General features: G+C 36.2%; 1 protein-coding gene across 1 annotated transcript in view; it reads right to left on the minus strand.

The window, feature by feature from the left end:
- Window positions 1-475: 475 nt before the first annotated feature.
- Window positions 476-23,784, minus strand: part of ZPLD1 (zona pellucida like domain containing 1) — a 38,649-nt gene continuing 15,340 nt past the window's right edge. The window contains exons 2-10 of the mRNA XM_007469143.1: window positions 23,169-23,389; window positions 19,762-19,943; window positions 18,275-18,347; window positions 13,991-14,088; window positions 11,253-11,333; window positions 7,653-7,824; window positions 6,490-6,598; window positions 1,067-1,096; window positions 476-651 (exon numbers count right to left, since the gene is read on the minus strand). Coding sequence (XP_007469205.1) covers window positions 476-651; window positions 1,067-1,096; window positions 6,490-6,598; window positions 7,653-7,824; window positions 11,253-11,333; window positions 13,991-14,088; window positions 18,275-18,347; window positions 19,762-19,943; window positions 23,169-23,389 — 1,142 coding nt within the window. The remainder of the gene's footprint in view (window positions 652-1,066; window positions 1,097-6,489; window positions 6,599-7,652; window positions 7,825-11,252; window positions 11,334-13,990; window positions 14,089-18,274; window positions 18,348-19,761; window positions 19,944-23,168; window positions 23,390-23,784) is intronic.

The raw sequence follows: 23,784 nt of genomic DNA on the forward strand, positions 1-23,784 counted from the left end.
GTTAAAACCTATCCCCAAGCTGCAATTATCTGGAATAAAACAAAAAGCAGCTTTCATTTCAGGACCACATATGCAAATCTAAGTGCCATCACAGTGGATTTTAATGCTTAGGGGATAAAATTGCAACAAATTTATGTTTTTTCCTATGGTCACCTTTTATCTATAAAACCAATAATCAAAAGAAAATTGAAATGAAATGAAATAATGACGGATCCTGTAAGATCTAAGTCCTGAATGTCGTTTGCTTATTTTCAGTATACCCACGGGTGCCATACAAACAGGCCTGACCACAAACGTAAGTGACAAGAGCAATATTATCAAAATTCTCTCACTATTGTCATGCTAACAAGCTACACTGAAATCTATCAAACCTACAAATATCAAATGCTGGCTGGCATTCAATTCAGATGGAACACTGACTGCAGTCACTGTAGAGCCAGTGAAGCCTTCTCCCGAGAGCAGGGGCCTGTGACAGTCAGTCAAAGACTGGGTTTCGTGTGCCGTTCAATACCAAACTGGTGGGTGCCTTCCTGTGTAGAAGGGCCAGTAAGCACAGGAGGAGGGAAAAGCTCATGACTCCCAGAATGACCATTCCTGATATCAATGCACTGGTGATGGCGTTCAGCTGGAAATGAGGTTCGTTTGGAGAACCTGCAAGTAATAAACACACACAGTGGGAAGGTCCAGTATCAGATTTAACTCACCTTATCCCAATTTAAAACTGCAAAGCATCTGTCATCAGTATCTTATAGAATAACGGCATGAGACAATTATGCTACAATTTTTTTGACTATAATTCAATTCAATACCCAAAGGATTGTATGGTTTAGAGGCCTGGTATCCCCCGGGCAGCCAAAAAAGTCATCTATAAAATGCTCTAAAAATTGACCAACAGGTTGCATATGAGTTCAGAAATCCTCAGTGAACTGTTATTTAAAATATAACAAGCTTGTTAAACCAGAGCTCATTATTTTTAGCTGATTACAGTTTTGTAACTAATCACCAAAAAATACTTAACATTTAAAAAAATTATACTTTAATTTTCAATATATGTTAATTATCTTACCAAGCTGTGAATTGTTGGTTGGAGTCTCATCTGGGGGCAAGAAAAGAAAAAGAAAAGCAATATTGTGTCTCCAAATATTTATCTGTGTCTGTTATAATTCTATAATTACTTTTTACCTATATGTCCCCTCACCTTCACCCACAAGCTCCCTGGGAAAGGCAATAACGAAAGTCCCGCTAAACCATCTGCTTTCTCATTTCCTGTTCCATGTGTCCAAGATTTCATCATCTATCTATTCCTCCAAGCCCACACCCTGCCACTGCCCTGGGAATACAAATAAAGTCGTAAAACATACTGTGCTGTATTCTTTCCTGCTTACTTTGCTTCATCATTATCTCTCCAGTCAGGTTAGTGGGGGCAGTAATTGTTAACAGCTATTACATTTTTTAAAGCCCTATAACCTGCCATTTATTATTCTGTTATAGAGAAACATTCATTATTTAGTGCCACTCTATTTTAAGTGATGCCAATTTGCCCATTATAATCTGCAAAAAACATCAAGTTCCAAGAAAATAAATTCATACTTAATAACTAAATGAAAAGAAAAATCACTCCTGAACTTGAGTTGCAGTTTTATTTGCATCTGTTAAGTAAAAGACTGAAGCCATTGATTTTTCACTTTTTCCTGACAAACATAATAGATACAATGAACACATTCACTTGGTTTCCCAGTTTTTGTTACTCATTTTGTAATCATATAGCAATTAACCCTTGAGCATACACAATGAGTGGATATTTGTGTTTAAATACATGCGTGTATATGTGCCTGTGAGTGTTTGTTATTTGAACCATAAAATGTGTGCAGCTGGCTGTTTGATTCTGGAGTATAAATACTATTACAATTAATATGTGTGTAATTTCATACAGTTTACAAAGTGCTGTCTCATATGTTATCACATTTAATTCTCATAATTGCCATATGGTTTAGATATTATTGCTACTCCCATTTTACAGATGAAGAAACTTCCATCTGTCACAGCCTCCATGATAAAGTAAACATAGGCTTAAGTAAAAGCTCAGTTTCAGAGTCCCTTTTCTAAAATAATATAAACTAGCAAGTGTGGAAATATTTTTAGTAAAAGAGATACATATCTCAAACTATAAAACTCCAGGATTAGTATTTGAAATAATTGATGGGAGAACCTGGTGAGATATTTATAAAACATCTGATACCATTTCTGTTCAGACATATGGGTCTTGGCAGAAATGATGGTTCTGCTGTTTGATGCTGAAGTATACTGTCCAAAATAAATAGAGCACTCATTTATAGGATTCTTTAGAATGGTGCAGTGCATTGCTATAGGACAAAAAGAAAAAAAAATACAAATTTTCATTATAAGACATCCTTAGGAAAATCCTAACCTCCAATCAATATCATCCTACAAGGACAATAGCTTCTCATGGAAATAGACGGGATGTACGCACTGTGATTAATTCAACCAAAAGATCTGTGTGCCCCTTTCCCAAAACAAGCTGCCTCACTGGAACATGGAAGAGAATATATAATGCTATAAAATTCCTTTTTAAACGTTATTCTTTGCTTAGGAATTACATTTATTTGTTCTTAAAAAAAAGGTTTCTATTAAAGAATAGAAAGTTTCCTCCTATGTATCCCAAATTAAGCAAAAGTTCTATGATTGTATGTCCCCACTATTTTCTACAATTTCAGGTTAACAAAAGAAGTCAGAATATCCACTCCTCTCTTACATTACGAAAGCGCTATTGTAAGAACATCCCAGCTGTCATCTACAAGGACTTGGCTGTGGACAAAATCTCTGTGTGGGGACAAAGATGCCAAATGAGCCACATCAGCTGCAGGCTCCAGGACCCTGAAAAACTGAAAGCATCCTACCTTTGGTAGATGGCTGAAATCAGAGTGTGTAATATTTGAATATTGTTTGGAATTTTACTTGATACTGAATAAACTTAGAGAGAATAAATTTATCTGTTATCTTCTGTTTCTGGTATCCTGCAGTTAGGATCATTGCAATTAAAAGAAAATCAAAAAACTGTCAGAAAAGGGAGGTAGAGATTCTTCAGGAGCTTTTTGTCACCACACACTTCTGGTTTTCTCTCACACCAACTTGGTCTTATACACATGTACACTAAAAGAAACCTTATGGAATTCTAACAGATAGGAATTCTAAACTTGGTGAGCTCTTCAAAAAACATATAGCTAGCTGAGGACCCATAGGAGGAAAGTGAAAGCAGCAATACCACAGCTGTTTAAAAGCCAGAAGTGGAAGATAAATTGTCATTCTCTGCTTTTCTCTCAGGTAAGTAGCTGAAATAAATGGAAAAGGTGAACATAAGTGCAAAGATATATGCAGAATGAATATTTTTCCTTTCTAAGCACAAACTATTTTTTTTTAAGTCTTCAATTTACCTATGTGGTAAAATGAACCACATATTTCAGGTTGAGAATCTCAAAACTTTTTACTCTGCACTGGGTCATGTTCGTTAATAGTCTGTCTCTACATTTGAATTCTAAGATTCCCCAAGGGCAAAGACTGTGACCTGTTCTCTATTTTATTCCCAGTTCCTAGCAGAGTGGCTATCCCTGTAGGGGCTAAATAAATATGCTAGAATGAATTATTCAATGAAACTCAACGACACTAGTTGGACAAGAGTTTGGCTTGAACTTCTCCATATGAATTTTTGTAAAAAAAAAAAAATGAGGTACTACTATTTTCCAGTGATTATACCTTTAAATTTCCAGGATTGTACCCCATGATAAGCATTTCCCTACTGAATAGTTTTAGCATTTCAGAGCTTAAAATAAGAATATTTCATGAATTTTGAGGATTTTGAATTCTAAGGAAATGAATATTTTCCTAAATCAACTAAAAAAGGGATTAACAATGTTGGGTAAAAATAACCACAATGGATTTGACTTCATTAAAGTAAAACAAAACAAAACAGAAGTTCTGAGGTTTAACAACTTATTAAACTTGATCCAAGCCAGATGTCTAGGGGAAGGTGTGGTTCAGTGAGTAAACAGAGCAAAAATTCCAAGTATCAGAGAGCTTTGAAGAGAGCAAATCAAGCCTGAAACTGGACTTGTCTATGAAAGATCAGCCATAGGATCTGCAGCAATAAAGATCAGCCATAGGATCTGCAGAGATAAATTCTAGCTGAATTAAGGTAAAAAGTAAAGTAAAACTAAGAGAAGAAGGTAGCCCTGGTCATTAAGCTGGACATTAAATTTACATAGAATTTTCCTGTGAATGACTATAGCTTGATTTCTGAGTTGTATTTGTATGGAATTTAAAATTAAAAAATTTTAAGGATTTTATAGTAGTATTATGAAATCATTGTTATACATGGTCCTCTAGGCAGTGAGGCCATCATGATATCCAAAAATAAGGACCATCCTACTGCTATTTATCAAAGTTACAAAAAAAAATCCACAGAGAGTGAGAGAGAAATGAAGGAAGGTTAACCATTATCCTTTGGGGGCTTTACTGGTGGAGAGACCAAGGTGACTAGGAGAGAACCTTAGTGCGCTGGGAAACAAATGTCATCTTTGAGGTGGAAACAAGTCGAAATTGGAAAGGAAGAAATCCAGGCATGACATCAGAGGTATTGTTATCAAAAGCATTAGCTCTTTGAGGTTTTAACATATATATTTCGGATGACTAGACGTGATGTGGAAGAAACCTATAAACCTGGATAGCTGGTGAGCTACAGTAGGATTAGAAACTGCTCCTTGGTAATCTTTACTGGGATTTGGAGATCTTAATAATTTTGGTCTGTTTTAAAATTATATTGCACTAGTAAATTATTTAAAATTTGTAATATTTAAATTTGATTTCGTCCAGGTAAGAAGGAAGCAAAGAAGTTAAAAAGGAGGAAAAGTCATCTACTCAACATGGACAGAGAAATGTCACTTTCAAGGTTCTTTTCTTATGGCAAACTGACTCCAGATACGCTTCATAGAAATAAGAATATTTTTTATTGTGCCTACCCAAAAGCATTCCTAATTATTGGCACAAGAGCTGAGTTTCCATGCAGTGTAATTCTATGAGCTATTTCCGACAGCTAGATAGAGATAAGGATTGGGCCTCTGACAAACCACAAACTAGTCATTTTCAAACCATTGAAAAGATACCAAACCCTCAGGGAGTACAGACTAAGTTTGAAATTTTATATTTAATAAATTTCTGTATTATTTAAAGGGCCTTTTAGGCTTTTTTTAAAAATACTAATATGTGTACACAAACACAAAGGAGTGAATAAGCAATTGTCTGGATTTTTCAGGTCAGAATGACTTTTGCTTAATCACCTCTTTCAGACAAAACTTTCTTTTCATTGTGGGACAGGAGGCGTGGGAGAAAAGGTAAAGATAATCTAATTGAAACATAATAATAGCCTATGGTTATTATAAAATAAAGAAAAATTATTAGCATATAGTCCAAATCAGAATTCTGCTTTCCCTTTTTAGACAAATTTAGAACCATAGAGTTAGAAAGAATCTGAAAGGCTACTTTTTCAAATCCTTTATTTTAAAAATAAAGAAAGAAATGTTTGCCCAGAGAAGTGGAGGAAAATCCCAAGTTCCACAGTTTATTAGGACAAAAGCTGGAACTAGAACCAGTTTTTCAGACCTCAGTGTGTGTTGTTTACAATGCATGTCTGTTTTATTCAACTGATTCTGGATATCTCCAGGTTCACACTTGTAAAGCAGTATCCCTTTGGAGAGTGTGTATGTATGGTATGGACATGCATGTACAAATATTTGTATACATGAAAATGTATTGTATAAACAATTGTGTCCATTAGAGTCATGAGCACAAATGAGTACACTGGTGGGTGTATTTACATACTACTACAATTCAGGATCCTGGGAGGAAGCAAATGGTATTCAAACTAGCAATTTAAGGAGATTTAATAGGACTATTTTTAAAGATGGAGGGAATTCACAAGAGAAAGTCAGGTTACCTGGGCTATGGGTTAAAGGGAGAGTTTCCAGAACTCTTGAGAGTAGTTGAATGGAGAGAGTTGTCTGGTGGGAGCTGTGTGGACTTCACACCCAACCTCTGACAGTGCCACCTATTGGCCAAGTCCAACCAGAAACTACTTGGCAAGGCAGCCAGGGGATGCAGTTCACAGAGACCAGTATTCAAGGTCAGAGAGGGGCTGGGAAGGGCAGAGTGGATCCGGACGGGCAAATGAAACATGTCCAGCACCATATACTTGTGTGTGTGTGTGTGTGTGTGTGAAGGGAAATGTGGTAAAGAATATTTCCCTTAGTAAGTTGAATAAACAGGAAACTACCATGAAATTAAAGTTGTCTAGCAGTTTATCTTGTCTCACAGTTAATTAGTGCTCGTTAAGAATCACTTTGAGTTCTCCTTAGAAGCCAAGGAACAAGCCATTTTGGAACCGTCTATTACTACACACAAAAGGAGGAGCGCTCTTACCACTCCGAGTAATGATGGGCCCTGCAGAAAGGACAGCATTTCCAGAAGTGCTCTGGGGGCTCCAGGTGGTCCTCCTCCCCACATCTCGCTTTTCTCTGTGGTCGCAAATCTAAGGAGTTAAGAAAATAAATGAAATTCCACACCAGCACAAAATTGTTTCTTTATGGCCATTTGGAAAGCAGATTCTCTTAGAAGAGATACCACATGTTTAATTTTATTCATTTACTTCTGTGCATTTATTTAATTTGCATATAACTACTACAGTATTTCTCATCCTGGCTTGGGCCGCATTTCTTATTTCCTCCCATTGTAATTGTGCATTGCCTCATTAATTTACATAGCTCAATGGCTCCCCTGAAAAAGAGCTGTGTTTATCAAACTTTTCTACTTTATTTCTCTCAAGGCTTTAATAAATCTTTCCCTGAAATGCTGGTCAGCACAGAGCCAAGGAAATGTGGAATCTCCATTTAACCCCAACTGATATAGCTACTTAGGACTAAAGCAATTAATGACTGTGAAGAAATGCATGAATTAGAGCACACATATAAACACATTAAAGCTATCTCAAATCAAAAAACATGACTGCATTTTTCTCAGGTTAATATTGCTGTAACACTAGGGGGCCTACTGTCTAGATATTCTACTCTGCTCCATAGCTCTACTGAAGGACTGGAAGTTCCCTGGTTACTCTGTTTCATGTGTCTGTGACTTTGACCATCCTTTGGCATGGAGTGTCTCTTACACTCTTGATTTTGCCTCTTTGGGGTTCATCTGTCTTCAAAGTCATATCTCTTCCACTGAGCCTCCCAGCCTCTCCTGTTTCATCTCTCTCACAATGATGAATAATGCCTTTTACTACAGCCCATATATATGTCTGCCTTTGCACCATAACATTTTGTCATATTTTATTCCATGATTATCTCATGATCCTAAAGGATAAGCTAACTGAATTCAGAACTCATTCATGCATCTCTGTATTACCAGCATAATGCTTGGCACAAAGCAGCATTCAATAGATCTTTCCTGGATGAATGAAAAAATTGTACTTCAAACTATTTGACCTGATGCATATCCACTTTCTATGTAGAAATTAGTTCCTAACACTTGATAACTTTCAGCTTAGATCAATTCAACAGTTCAGAATAAAGTTGCTAAAAACATACTGGCATAAGGAAGGGGCAGTCATCAGCTCTGCAGAGCTTGGTAACACAGTGCAGGAAGACAGTAGACATTTTCTGATTCTTGTGTTTCACAAATCGGAACACTTCAAAGGAAAAGCGGCCCTGCTGGCTCCTGCCGTTTTCAATGACGGTGGTTTGAGGATCTTTGTCACAGCTACACGTTAGAGAATGTGAAAACGATATTATTGGAAAGTACCAACCTACCGTGACTTGTAAATTAATTTCTGCAGTATTAAGAGTACCCTATTACATTAAGAGCTAACAAAATTATGTCATGTTATTGATACTTAATAGGAGAATAAACTAACTCAACAGATATGTAAGTGACCTAGATCACAATATTTAAGCAGACCAGTTTCTGATTATAATATTATTATCAAATTTTAGAGGAATTATACTTTCATATCGTTCAAAAATCCAAACAGTATAAAATATATATAGTAAAAAGTCTCTCCTCACATCTCTGCCCTTGTCCATGCTCTCCCGTGTCCACACACAAACCTGCCCATGGTGACCTCACATGTTACTGCAGCCTCACAGGGCATATGCAAATAGAAGCAGAAGCAATATACTCTTAATGTTTCCCCCTTCTTAAACAAATGATAGCACACTCTCTATATTATTTTGTACCTTGCCTTTTTTTAAATTTAACAATGTATCTTAGAGATCTTTCCATATCAATATTTAGAGAGCCTCCTTCATCTTTTTCCACAGTTGTACAGTATTTCATCATGCACACGTCAGAGTTTATTTAACCTGTGTCCTATTTATGTACTCTTGCATTATTTTGAATCTTTTGCATTTTTACAAAGTAATAATGAATAGTCTTAATACATCATTTTGAACATGTGCTGGGTTATCTATATATCTGTAGGATCATTCAGCAGATTTTGCCACATCGCCCTCTATAAATATTGTTGCATTTTGTACTGCCCCAGTAATGTATAAAAAATACTTATTTCCCTCAGAGCTACATCAACAAAGTATATGTATAAAATTCTGGATTATTCCCTATTTGGTAGGAACAATAAACTATCACCATATAATATCAATTCACCTTTTTCTTAGTGTGAATGGATGTGTGCATTTTTCATATTTATTAGAGCCATTTGTGTTTCTTTATCTGAAAATTGTTTATGTTCTTTGCTCAAATTTTTATTGTACTGTTGGCCTTTTCCTTAAGATTCCTATAAATTCTTGGTTTTTAGGAAGAGTGGTTCCTTGTTTGTTACATAAGTTGTAAATTGTTTTAACTTTGTTGTTTGGCTTTGGACATTCCTCCCAGTGAGTGTGTGTGTGGGTGTGTGTGTGTGTGTATGTGTGTGTGTTTGCACACAGAAATTTTATTTTTACATAATTTTAAATATTTTATTTTATGGCTTCTAGTATGTGGGCTAAGCAGGATTTTCCTTACTCCAAATTTCTAAAGATATTTTGCATGCTTTCTTCCATCACTTTTAAAGCTGTAGTTTTTACATTTAAATTAATCTATTTAAAGTTTATCATGGTATAATGAGTGAAGTACAGATCCTATGCTATTTTTTTCCTTAAGATTATCTACTATCCAGCACTATTTTTAAAAACCTCTGTCAATCTCACTGATTTGCATGTTACCAAACTCTGTCATATAGTAAATTCCCATGTTTTGGATCTATTTTTCAACTTACTATTCTAAATTTTTGTCTATGTGTCTAGCCTCACATAATATCATACCCTTTTAATAACTTTAGAGCTTCTATTAACTGTAATATCTGGTAGAGCCACACCCTCCTCATTTCGATGTTGATTTCCCCCTTTCTTTGGCATTTTATGGATTTTTTGTTTAACCCTTTTTTCTTGATTCAGTTAACTTGTGATTCTCTGTTCTTGTAGGTATGCATTTCTCCTGACTGTTTCTCGGATCTATGGCAGTGGGACCCCTCAGCAATCACTTTTCTTCCCTGCTTCTCCTGCCACTTCTTCCCACTCTGCTTCCTGCCAGCCTTTTCCTGCTCTGTTTTGTCTTGATCTTAACTGCTTTTATCAACACTAACACATATTTTGGAATTTCTAGGTTTGCTTTTCCTCCTTATCTCACTGAAAATGGCACATAGGGGACTTTTTTTAGTTATCCATTTCAGTCTCTATAGTTTCCAAGAAGAAAACTGAAAGAATTAAGCTGAAGCCATAGTCATATCAGAAGTCTGATGATCTTATTCTAGATTATCAATACGTAATCATTATAGAAATTTTGGAAAATAAGAAAAATGTCAAAACAAAATGATCCACAATCTCACTGTGCATAAATAACAAAGGTGAACCTTTTGATGTATTTCCTTATAGTCTTTCCTATCATGTATTACATAAATGAGGTCAACTGTACAATCGTGTATGCTAATTCTTTCATTTCATATTTTAATACATTTAAATTTTAAAGAACCACATATTTCTAAAGATAGAAATATCAAGAAGACAGAAGGGGAAGAGATAAAAGAGAACCAACTATTTTTTTCTATTTTATAAATAATTTTATATGATTATTATGTCTGTGTGAGCTCTCAACTTACTGGTTCTCCATAATTCACCTACCCATTTCCTTACTGCTGAACATGCAGTCGATTCTCATGTTTTACTATTTTAAATAGCACTGATAGACAAGAAAGTCATAAATATTTTAGAATATGCTTCCCATTTCACAAAAGTAGAATCAAAGGATATGAAATCTTTTAAGGTTTTTTGATACACACTGATATTTTTTCCCCAAAATGTTAACCAAATTAACACTTCCAGCAATGGAATATGAGTGTCAGTTTGATCATACCCTCTGAGTATCATCTTAACATTGATTAGCCAGTAAAACTTATTCTTTTGGTTTCCCATCATATTACTCCCATCATGTGTCAATAAGTGGCAGTGATCAGAGCCAACTGCATTCTATAAGCATGATTAGAAGCCATTGCTTGGCTCTCAAGTCTGTTCTCCTGTCAGATAAAAATGCTGAAAAGGAACTGAGATGATTGAATGTTTTTATGATCAATGTCCCCTTTCCCCAAATGTAGATTACATTCACTCTATCACTGTCTATCGGGGAATGAAGTTGAAGTTATTGGCTCTGATAAAAAAGGAGTGGTAGGCTGTATTACACTTTCATATTAAATACTGATAAATTAAGAAAAGCAGTTTGGGGTCTAAATTATCTAGCCCATTACTTTAATTTTATTCTCCTTTTGACATACCATGAGACAGTCTAGTTTTGGAAAAATGGTACCCTCTCACTGCCTTTCTCATATTGTCAATAGTACCCTAGCCATGCTTCTCCTAAGACAGTGAAATATTCCCACATGACCTAAACATTAATAAAACATCTTTGATGGAGCAAACTTATTTGTAACTGTCATTCAACAACAGCCTTATCAGCATTTCATGTTGAAAATTGTTCTCCACTTTTATAGTTCCAACTATATAAGGATTAAAAGTTCAAAATGTAAAACTTTAAATTTAAAAGCTATAAAAGTACCCTATAATTTGTTTATCTGACTTAGTTTTCTATTTTAATTATCTATAGTAGGGTTATTGCTATCAATACAAGACTTAGACACTTACCTAAGGAAGAGATCATATCGAATATCATCATTTGGGTTCCCTGATGGGGTCGTGTAGCAATAATCCATTAAGACATTCCATCTGCAGGAAGAGGTAAGAATAATCTGGAGTCAGAATCTCCTTTTGGATATTAGTTACTAATCCAAGGGAAGTAGATATTGACAAACATCTTATCCCAGGGAACATAGTTTTATATTATTTGCAGAGACTTCTTGTTTATTAAAATTTTCTCCTAAACTCAAAGTATTTAAAAGTCTGCAACAAATTGCTGTCACACATCAAGAATCACATACAACCAAGAATAAAAATGCCAAGAAGACAAAAAGGGAGAAGGTAAAGTAGAACCAGATTTCTAGAGTGTACTAATCTCTTCAGGATGCAATGTTTAAATAATAATATATGAGAAACCCAAAATAAACTATTTACATTATTTACATGCTACAATTTTTTTATTAGGGCAGAAGTGGATCTTTACTTTTGAATTTCCTTTCAATTTTGATCATTCTGAATTTTCTAAGTGTCAAATGAAACTTGATTGGTTTTGTTATTTTGCAGAGATGTTTCTGGAGATCGTTTTATATAATTTTGGCCCAGATTCTTATGGAGAGAGTTCTTTAGTTTTTTAATAAACTTTTATTGAATAGTAACACACATAGAAAATACATGAATCATAAGTGTTCACAAAATGACTGCATCTGATTAATCATCTTTCAGATGAAAGACAGAACACTCTGGTATCCCAAAAGCTCTCCCCATGCCCTCTTCCAGTCACTACCCCTCCTTCTTTATGGGAAGAATTGCTATTTTCCAATTAATGACATAAAGTGGGTGTCACCCTTTAATCCTTGCAATTTGGGGGTTTTTTAGATAAATTTATGTATTTATTTATTTATTTTTGGCTGCGTTGGGTCTTCGTTGCTGCACACGGGCTTTCTTTAGTTCCAGGGATCAGGGGCTCCTCTTTGTTGCAGTGCGCGGGTTTCTCATTGCGGTGGCTTCTCTTGCTGAGGAGCACGGGATCTAGGCGCACGGGCTTCAGTAGTTGTGGCACGTGGGCTCTACAGCGCAGGATCAGTAGTTGTGGAGCACGGGCCCATTTGCTTCACAGCATGTGGGATCTTCTTGGACCAAGGCTTGAAACTGCGACCCCTGCCCCGGCAGGCAGATTCTTAACCACTGCTCCACCAGGGAAGCACCCTTGTAATATGTTATTTCTACTTATTAGCATTTCTTTTTTTTTTTAATTTAGGCAAATATGTAAAATATATGTATTTTTACATATAGGCAAACCAAAAAATATAGGCATTACCTTCTAAACCAAAAATTGGAGTACATGATTTGATATACAGTTTGACAGGAGGCAGAATATTTGAATTCATCCCTCTCTTGGAGAATCTGAGGTCTATGGCTTCAGAAGGTGTGGCAATTGTGGGTGGGCGGGCATTCAGGTGGGAAGAGTAATGTGAACAAAGGTGTGAAAGACCAGAAGGGACTAGGAAGGTCCTGGGTTCATGTGGAGCATCAGGTGGGAGGGCTGAGATGCGAGCAGCACGGAGACACTGGAAAATCTGGACAGAAGTCTTAGGTGCTGACATTTTTGAGGGAGGAGCAGCAGGATGAAGGAAGGTCACAATCCCCAGTCTGGCAGGGATGTTTTGGGGTGAATGTGTTAGAGAGTGCAGGAGGTCGTTAGCGATGCTGACAGCTGGACCAGAGGGTGGCTGCATGGGTGGAAGAATAATAGACATAATAGGCAAGGTACTTGGGAAGGAAAACTGAAGGATAAGATGGGGTGGATTCCTAAGAAGTTTTTTGGACATTTAAGGTGAGGTTATGTCACCTTAATATAGGGTCGAGTTTCCCATTTTGGAAACTGGGAGAACAGTGTGGTTCCACTGTTATTCTTCTTTTCCTTTAAATACGTGTCTTTTCCCTTGATTAATCTCACCCCATTTTGACTGCTCTCTTGTTTGGAGTGATAAGGATAGATATCAGACAGAGATGGCACTAGATCAGGGCCAGGAACACTGGGTAGGATTTGAGCTGGCAGAAATAAAATGGAAGGATGTGTGTGAGGCAAGAGGGTGGTGGTGGAGAGAGTCTGGTCAGAGGCAATGGCATAAGCCTTGCTATGTTTGGCAAAAATGCGTAGCCATGGATGGCGAGAGTGAAATGTCTGTATCTGGTTAGGGCAGGAGACGTATTAAAATCCCTAGGGGAGTGGCCTCAGGCCTATGCCCCTAACTACATTTTTTTTCTTTTAATTAATTAATTTATTTTAGCTGCGTTGGGTCTTCACTGCTGTGCACGGGCTTTCTCTGTTTGCGGCGAGCGGGGGCTACTCTTCCTTGCTGTGCGCGGGCTTCTCACTGTGGTGGCTTCTCTTGTTGCAGAGCACGGGCTCTAGGCATGTGGGCTTCAGTAGTTGTGGCTCACGGGATCTAGAGCACAGGCTCTGTAGTTGTGGCGCACGGGCTTAGTTGCTCCATGGCACATGGGATCTTCCCGGATTAGGGTTCGAACCTGTGTCCCCTGCACTGGCAGGCGGATTCCCAACCACTGTGCCACCAGGGAAGGGAAGTCCCCTCTAACTGCTTCTTTAAGAGCCATTGTTTAGCATTTCTAAATGGAATGGCAATGGCAATTTTTTTTTTAAGTGAATGAGCTAACTTTATGATTCATGAGGCTTTAGGCAGCCAAAATGTTTTAACCAACAAAAGATAAGGGTTTGAAAATACCTGCCGTCCAGATTAATGGCTTGTACAGCTGCAAATACTTTGGTTTTCAAAGGTAATCCTATACTTGGGATAATTAACTGCTGGCTGTAGGTTGAATCCTAATGATGAAAAAAAATAAGCAATTAATCCATCATTGCCTTCCCAACAGCACATTTACTTAAGACAATAATGTCCTATAAAAGAAAAGGGGGCAAATCAACATCGATTTACAGAACCAACTCCAAAAAGGACCTAGTTAATCCTCTAGTTTTTGGCAGAACTGTTCTTAAATCATATCCAAGTAACAAATTCATGCATAAATCTTTTTGTGTCCATAGTTTACCATTTATGATGATTAATGTTCAGTGTATTTAAATTAAAAGCAACGGTTACTAGTCAGAGGTTAGTATTTAGTTTGTCTAATATTCAACTATCAATATCCAGTTTACTTAAATTCATATTCCAGTTATTTAAATTATATTAGTGGCTAATATTTAGTTTATTTAAATTATATCTGCTTCAGCTTAAGTCCTTTGCCATTGGAGATGTAAGTCTTTACACTTTAAATAATGTGTCTCATTTACCCAAAGTCACTTATCTGGCAATTTGAAATTACCAAAATTTAATAAAAAACCTAAAAAGAGACCAGTATGGTCTCTGAGTTGCCAAAATGCATGGCCTGGAATTCCTGTACAAGATTACATGGTAAGGACTTATAGAAGGGTGTCTTAGGACTTCATTTCTACCTTTTACCCTTAGCTTAGACCAATTCTGGAGAGTTTATTTACATCACATCCCAATCTACAGTAGATGAAAGCAGCAAATTAGAAACTAAGAAGTGACAGATTTAATTTGATAGTAAAGAAAAACAGAAAAAAATGTGGAATAAAGAAAAAACTTCTCAAAATCTAAGCTGTCAAATCATTTAGCATGGAAGCAAATTGTTTCCCCCAAATTCAGTAACTCTGAAGATAATGCTATTGCATTGAATTTTTAAAATTAAAACAATAATAATTTGGATGCTTCACTTTTGAAAAAGTTGCATTCATGTGGAATATTTCATTCTCAAATAAAGCCTGATAAATGAGGGATTATATGCTGTACTTATTTTCTATATTTCTGTGATAAATGATAATAGCTCCTCTAACTATTTCTGATAGGTAGTATTTTTATTTCATTATCTTTCTGGCTCCCTTTTCCAACTTCTCCAAGTTATCCACATTTCCTTAACTATACATCTCTTTCATCTTGTATTTGCATCAATATTGTCCAGAAGAATGCTTACTTTTTTTTAGAAGTATTATACTACAAAGTCATTTGCAAGTGATATGACTCAGCTGTGGTTTAATCATGACTTATCAAATTTATTCTTCTAAAAGGTAATCTTTTGATTTTATTTTGTTTAGTTGCCTTTACTCCTGTTAGTACAATATTGTCCCTAAAATCAATTATATTTATTTTACATTTTTTTCTTCAACTTTAAAAATAATTCATAATTACCATAACCCAGTTTTAGATTTACTCTGTTTCTTTATCTGCTCAGAAGACATTATTACTTAGGCACAATTCAAATTCACAAGGTCATCTTCATTTTCAGTTTCCACAGAGGAGAAAACTGATCTATTTATACCATGTAAAAATAAGGTCATAGTTCAACTTGAAGTAAACTCCATATATTAAAATCACACAGTCAATAAATGTCATTATTTATTATAAGTAAAATTTTCCTAAGTACATTCACTGAATCCCAGAACACAGAGAAATAAACAATTGCACTTTTTCCTTCCCAAGTAACTAACTATAGAATAAGAGCAGTAGGTATGTAATATAATTTTCATCATTCCTAAGGGTTAGAAATCACAAACTTTGCAGGTAAAATAGGAAAACATGGCCCCCAATGGTTGTAAAATAATACTTAGTTTGAAATGCTGCAATAAAATTACATTTGGGTAGCTAAATGTTAGTGTTCCAAACAAATAATAAATATGGTTTGGGATCAATTCGTCAAAGTATATAAAATTTTTTTCAGTATAAATTACTAGTTTTTTAATGTCCTGTAAGATGGCAAAATACTACAATGGTGCCATGTTAAGAAACTAGTTTGGGGCAGTGAAGCTCTCCTGTATGATACAGTAATAATGGACGCATGTCATACACATTTGTCAAAACCCATAGAATATATAATGTGAAGTATTAACCTAAATGTAAACTATGGACCTTACTTAATAATATGTCAGTATTGGTTCATCAATTGTAAAAAATATGCCCTATGACCCATAATACAAGGTGCAGATAATAGAGGAAGTTGTATGCAGGCACTGGAGGTCTATATGAACTCTCTGTACATTTTTTTTTTTTAAATTTTTCGCTGTGTTGGGTCTTCATTTCTGTGTGAGGGCTTTCTCTAGTTGTGGCAAGCAGGGGCCACTCTTCACCACGGTGCACGGGCCTCTCACTGTCGCGGCCTCTCTTGTTGCGGAGCACAAGCTCCAGACGCGCAGGCTCAGTAGTTGTGGCTCCCGGGCCCAGTTGCTCCGGGGCATGTGGGATCCTCCCAGACCAGGGCCCAAACCCGTGTTCCCTGCATTGGCAGGCAGACTCTCAACCACTGCGCCACCAGGCAACCCCTCTCTGTACATTTTAGGTCAACTTTTCTGTAAATCCAAAACTGCTCTAAAAAAATTAAGTCTGTTAATTTTTAAAACACTAGTTTGTAGGGAAGTGGTTGAATTTTATTAAATAACTGGTTAGTAAATAACTTTTAAATTTTAATGTATTAATTCAACCATTAGTAATACTTTCATTGCAAATTGGTTAAAAATGAGAAGGATTTTGGCACTATGTATTTCATTTATATTCTGATATCAATTACCTTTTTACCATAGAATTAAAATCTTAAGGTTATCATCAAATTACAGACTTTTATTTGGCGTTAAGATTCTAGAAACTCTTTGAAGGATTAGGTCTAGTTAGCAACAGGACTATGATACTATCTCTAATGATAAAGGAAAGGGCTTAATAGCAAAGCTCTCCTCAAATCCACACTTCTAAATTTTGATTTTCTGCTTTTCTGCTGAAAGAATAGTTTAATTTCACAGAAAACAGTGGTATCCTTAAATGTCATGTGAGTATGTTTTTCACTTTTTTAGGATCAGGAATTCCCATCTTTGTTTCACTCAATTATAACAAATAAGATTGAATCCAAACCATTCATCGCAATTCTCCCTGAGGGACCTTACACGTATAAATTAACAGAAAGGTTCCAATTTAAAAATATTGCTCACAACAATAATAAATATCTGGCCATACTGGGAATGAATGCTGGCCCATATTTGCTGAGTATTGTAAAACCAAGTATCTTGGCAGCTTCTCCTTGCAGAAGAAAGTTCAGAAATGACAGAAAGGCAATCTCCATTCCAACACATTTTAATTTGTTGTTTAGAACTCTGTGGTGTCAGACTATAAACATAAACATGATTTTTTTAAATGCCTTTGGAAAATGTCCTACTACAATATTTATAGCACATTATATTCAAAGTATAATGCAATGACTTTTAAATCAGTTGCATGAATTATAACTCAGTGCCATGATGACATGAATAATAATGTAAAAATCAGATTCATAATTTAGAAAAATGTTGGTTGATAGATTGAAAATTGATATTTAAATCAGGAATTTAACATGTATGAATAAAAATTTTTAATCAACATGAAAATATCATTGTGAGATTAATGTTAGAGTTATAAATAGAAATTCATGTATTTTTCACGTTTTTGCTGCTACTGTAGATATTTAAATGACAAAAGTTTATACAATACTGTGCAGTCAACCCCAATTATTTCAGATGTGACAGAATTGACAACAGCCAAAACCCACATTGTAAATATTAACACATTCATCACCAAGCATCGTGCCTTCAAGTCAAGTATCATTTGGACTTTTCCTATCTTTTTATCACAAATATATTATTTCCAAAATCTTGACCCTGACTATGGCTACACACACACATATACACACATAAATAAATATATATGTATAAATGTAGATAGACACTTGGAGTAACTATGCAGAATCACATTTATAAAATAAAGTTTAAATCATATACCAACTTCTAGAAAATAATGGAGTTTTTAGTATACTTTTATCACTAAGATATATGAAAATGGTGGTAAAGATGAATAAATGTTACCAAAGTATAACAAGGTTAATGTGGCTTTTGGTAGATTTTTATATAAAAGCCATTCTCATAAATGGCTCCTCAGAACAGTGAAAGAGAAGATAACATCCTTCGCCCATCAACTTACATTATAAAGGAGCAGGTTCAAAGTGCTGACAAATGTGCCATTGTTCTCCCTCACAGAAATAGCAGCTGAGGACCTAAAACAGATTGAGGAAAAGGAAGGCATTGATGAGATTTTAAAAGTTTCAGTTATACCTTAATGTTAGATTTAAGGCAAAAAACTCTTGAGTAATCCTGACATACTTTTAACTAGGTCTGTAGTGTGCATACTGTTTAAATTACTGAACAGATAAATAATCAAAAAGCAAGAGGGACTAAGTAAAGACAAACTGTTCTTTATGATCTTTTTATTTATAAAGGAACCTTTTTTACATTTTTTATTACTTACATGAAACTTTTGCAGAAAAACCTCATTCCAAAGAAAACTGAATCTGATGCAAATACATTTTCATCAATTCCACTTCAATAGAAGTTTCATGAGATCAGGGGCTTTGTTTTACTTTGTTCACTGCTGGAACATTGCATGGCACATAGTACGTGTATGATATTTATTGAATAAATGAATATATTTCCATGTGCATTGAAGTTCAGGAATGTATTCAGTGGGAAAGTTGAGGGGAGCAGAGTGAAAGACTATGACCTCCTTCCCTCTGCACCTGTATCCTTTTGACTCAAGGGCTTTCTTTTCTTTTTTTCCACATCAAAATCTTGCTTTTGACCAAGTTGTTTGTCATCATTGTGCCATTAAATCACCTATGAATATTTTTTACCTGAAGCAAAATGTGTCCTCCACGTTCCCTGTGACTAAGATTAAACAATAACTACTTTTGTGATAGAAAACCCTAGAACTGGAGAGGGAAAGATCTTATTCAATCACCCCATCTTGTCAAAAATATTTCACAAATCCATATGGTTATATTGTAACGTGGATGTATAACTGTCTTGGAGTATGTGCTTTGGGAGTAATGAATGAATACATGACTATAAACAAAAGGCAATGACCGCAGTCCATGTCTGAAGCTCTTTGGCTCTGGGTGACACCACCTTTCCTGGGAAGCATCAGCAACTGTGCAGGTGACACCTCAGCAGGAGGCATGGAGACCTCAGATTCTGGGCAGCAGAGTCCACCAGTGAAAGATACGGCAGAGAATGAAGCCAAACGGGACCCAAAAATGCAGTGACCGAATGCTCCACACACTGGAAACAGGATAGGCCCTTCTGGACTGCATAAGCACCCAGGGTTCTTGGGTTCTTGGGCAGCTCTGAAGGGAGCTAGGAGAACCCCAGGCAGACACCTGATTAGTTTGAGCCAATTTTAATTGGGGGGGGGGGATTAAAACTGAGCTGTTGATATGCATCATAACAATAACACTTACAGATGGATAGAGAGGTAGATAGGTAGATAAGTAGATAGATAAGACCTTATATGGTTTCCATTAGATTGAGTTTAGCTATTCTCAACAAATCCTACTATCTTTATAAGTCCCTCAAGGGTAAAAATGACTCAAACCAAAAGACAATATGAGAAAGCAAGAATAAAATGAAACTTACGAAGCAAGCTGGGTATTATTAACCAGGTATTCCAATGGATAACTACAACTAAATTTGTAAAGAAGTCCAGGTAGGTAGCTGATGATTGTTGGTGGGTCTGGAGTATCAATATATCCTGAAATATTTCCTATTTGTACTGAAGTTGCATTTCCATAAGCACTGACTCCAGGAATTGTGGATACCTGTTAGAATGGTAGATCAAGCTCAGTTATTAAATAGTTACATGTAAATCTAGGCATTTCATATGCAAAATAAAACATTAGACAGATCATTTCTAGGGTCTGTTGCAACTGTAACATGGCATGGTTTTGAAATTATACACATATAATGCTACTTATAAGTGATCATATGTCTTTTTTTTTCTTCCTCTCATGAAGTGGGTGATTTTATTCTTTTTTAATTAGTTTTTATTGGAGTAGAGTTGATTTACAATGTTGTGCTAGTTTCAGGTGTACAGCAAAGTGAATCAGTTATACATATACATATATCCACTCTTTTTTAGATTCTATTCCCATGTAGGTCATTACAGAGTATTGAGTAGAGTTCCCTGTGCTATACAGTAGGTTCTTATTAGTTATCTATTTCATATATAGTAGTGTGTATATGTCAACCCCAATCTCCCAATTTATCTCTCCCGTTCTCCCCTGGTAACAATAAGTTTGTTTTCTACATCTGTGACTCTATTTTGTAAATAAGCTCATTTGTAGCATTTTTTTAGATTCCACATATAAGCGATATCATATGATATTTGTCTTTCTCTGTCTGACTCATATGTGTCTTTTAACTAAATAAAACTTCATATAACCAAAGACACTATACTCATATTTCATAAATAAGAAAGTAGAGAGACTATATGTCACTCGTTGTGCTACAGCAAGTAATTTGAAAACGCTCATGGGTAAAGTCCAAATTCCGTGGCATGGCCTAAAAGACCCCTGTTAATCTGATCTTGTTTTCCATGTTAGCTTCACATCTCCAGGCTCCCAGTCTTGGTTAATAATGTCCCAGCCCCAAGGCCCTTGTTGCTCTGGCCTTTGTGCATACTCCTCCTGTCTCCACTCTCCCCTCCTCACCATGACATATCCCACTCCTCCCCTGGATCTCATCTTCCCTGGAAACTTCTCCTGATACACCCCACAGCTTCTATTCATGCAGTCACAGCGCATGAGCAGTCTGACTCAGCACACCCCTATCCATAATCAGAGCTCTTTGTGGGCAGGGGACCCTCCTGGTCTTGTTTTCCTTTGTCCCTTCAGCATAGCTCAGTGAACCAGCATCTTGGGGTCCTCGAGATAAATTCTGAACAAATGAATTAAGGTCACAAATTTTCTTAGGGTCGATCTTCTCAGGGTCTTCCTCTGTGGCACATGGAGATTCTCATCCCCTTCCAGGACAATAGTTCATAGGTGGGTTGCAGAGGGATCATGAACTCCTAGAATTTATATAAAAATATTGTCCATGTGTATATTTTCCTGGGACTGATTAGCTTTCATTTCTCCAATCCCACTAAAATTTAAGAACCAGCATTTCAGGAATAATCAATAATGTTCTTGACCTTCATAATACAATTGAGCTTCTCCCACCATGTCAAATACAATATGATGCTCAATTAATATTTTTAGCAGATATTATGGAGACGTGTAACATTTAATTTTCAACAATAGAATACACTTTATACATGAACCGAGGAGCACATGGGCAAAGCTGAAGCAATTATCTAGCTGACTCACGAAGAGAACCAAAACCATTATGAATGAAAACATTTTGATTCTAATCCAGATGATTTAGTAGTCTACTTAATTTTTCCCATACAGGACTATCCTTGGAGCAAACTCCAAAGGTGGTGACATCTAAGACAAAAATAAAAAACGAAGTGATTCTTCCTCTCTACACATTGCTTGCCTGACTGGCTAGCTAAACGTGCAAATTCTGTCTGTGAAAAAAAATTATATATGAAGGTACACACACGAACACGTAGACACACACACACACACACACACACACACACACACACACACACACACACACACAGGCTTTGTCTGGCATTTCTCCCAAATTGTTTTTCCAGCAGCAGGGTAAGACTGAAGTCAAGAGTAGAAAGCTCCTTGAAGGAGAGGCCTTGGGCGACCGTGGGAGGAGGGGCAGTGCTGTTGTCCTCCACATGGGCTCCCTCCCTGCACACGGAATCTTGGATGTGTAATAATCAACCTTCATCACTCTCCTTCACTCTCCCTTAGGCCCACTTCATAACCTCTCTGCACACAACCCAGAGAGATGAATAAACGTTTTCAATAAAAAGAGTCAACAATACTCAAGCTGTAGACTTGGAAATGGTCATGGGCACAATATTCTAACTGCCCTCCGGGAAAAGATAAAGGAGATTCAAAGAAATCTCTTTTTCCTGTCTCCTATCTCTCACCACGTCTTAAAAGCCCTGCCCTTAGAATAATCAAACTTTTCCCCTTAATCCCAAACAATAATTTATCAAGAGGAAAAACTGATCTCTCCTTCTTCACTGGGCTAAGTGGTCATATGCTCATTGAATCTTCTTTTTGTCTTTGCTAGGATTAACCAATAAGACTATATTTAAACAAGCAAAAGAAAAAATAGTGCTAAATGAATTTTAGTGTAACACCCCCCAAATCACAATATTTTTACTTCAATTAATTTTAATTCCCAGGAGAGTGAATGCCTCTTTCAATTCTATTTTTTGTGTTCACTGCATGCATAAATAAATGAGTAGTGTAGACTAGTGGTTCTCATTCAAGGTGGAAATATTTGAAGTGGTGTTTTGATTTTCACAATGACTGGACAGAGCATGCTCCTGGGATTTCATGGGTAAAACTGTGTATGATAACATTTTGAAATTCAAAGGACGGTCCCACAGGATGAAGAATTTCACACTGGAAATGCTAACAGCCCTCTTTTACAAAACAGTGGTGTGGATCACTCAATGGTAAACATGATACCTAGAAGATTCTAAGTTTCTCATTCTATATTTCATCTTTCTTCCTGAATGAGGTCACTATGAAGCAATAGGCCAAGTGATCCATTGCCAAACTCACTGGAATATAAAAGATACTTGCATAAAAAGCATGAGGAACATAGCTAATGATAAACTGTAGAGACATATTCCTCAGCGTCACTCACACAAAACAATGTTGGTTAGAGTAGCACAGTTAATCTCAGGCCCCTCAACCACCAGCTACAATAAACAGAACCACTATTGGAAAATGAAATTGTATGATTGGAAGCAGAATTCTCAAGCAGGCAAAGGAAAGCTATTTGTTCAGTTTTATTGGAATTTTTTCTCGAAAGATAGATTGGGCTTCTGATTATTTCATGAAATAGGGAGTTTTTTTAGTTATGATCCCCAAACCTAGCACACAATTTCACACTAATCTTACCACTAAATTGTTTCCACAGCCCTCCAAGGTGCTGAGATTGATGATGAAAATGACCACCGCAGGAAAGGTGTTGTTATTGATGAACCCCCTGCAGTGGGAATCCCCATGCCTTCCGTTCAGTGCCAGGTCTGTTTCAGAATAACCGGAGAAAAGTACTGTGCAAAAATTAATCTTCATTGTAATGGCCTGGACCCCACAGTAGACATTGATGTCTCTTTCAGCTGAAATAAAAAATATAAAAAAACAAACAAATCACGAAAGCACAGCATGGGGTCCAAGAATAACTTTACCATCCCCTGAGGTATCTTCATCCCCTTGGTCTGTTTAACTCATTCCTATACTTGAATACACCATAATCCAACGTGAAAGTATTAGGAAAAATAGTCTTTGATTTAGTTATTTCAGGAGAGATCTTTGAGTGTAGAGATTATAGTGCATCTCTGTTTCCTTGTGCCCGGTACACAGTGGATGTGCATTAAATGTTGATTGGGTAGTATAAAATGATTGGAGAATTGAGTGGAAAATATTAGGCCACTGAGGAAATTCAGAAGAGAGTAACTGAATTATTTAGATCACCTGTCTAGAGTAGTGAGACTCACTACAAATGAAGCATTTT

The sequence above is a fragment of the Lipotes vexillifer genome, unplaced genomic scaffold (assembly GCF_000442215.2).
Source record: "Lipotes vexillifer unplaced genomic scaffold, Lipotes_vexillifer_v1.1 scaffold772, whole genome shotgun sequence".
In the NCBI taxonomy this organism is placed as follows: Eukaryota; Metazoa; Chordata; class Mammalia; order Artiodactyla; family Lipotidae; genus Lipotes; species Lipotes vexillifer.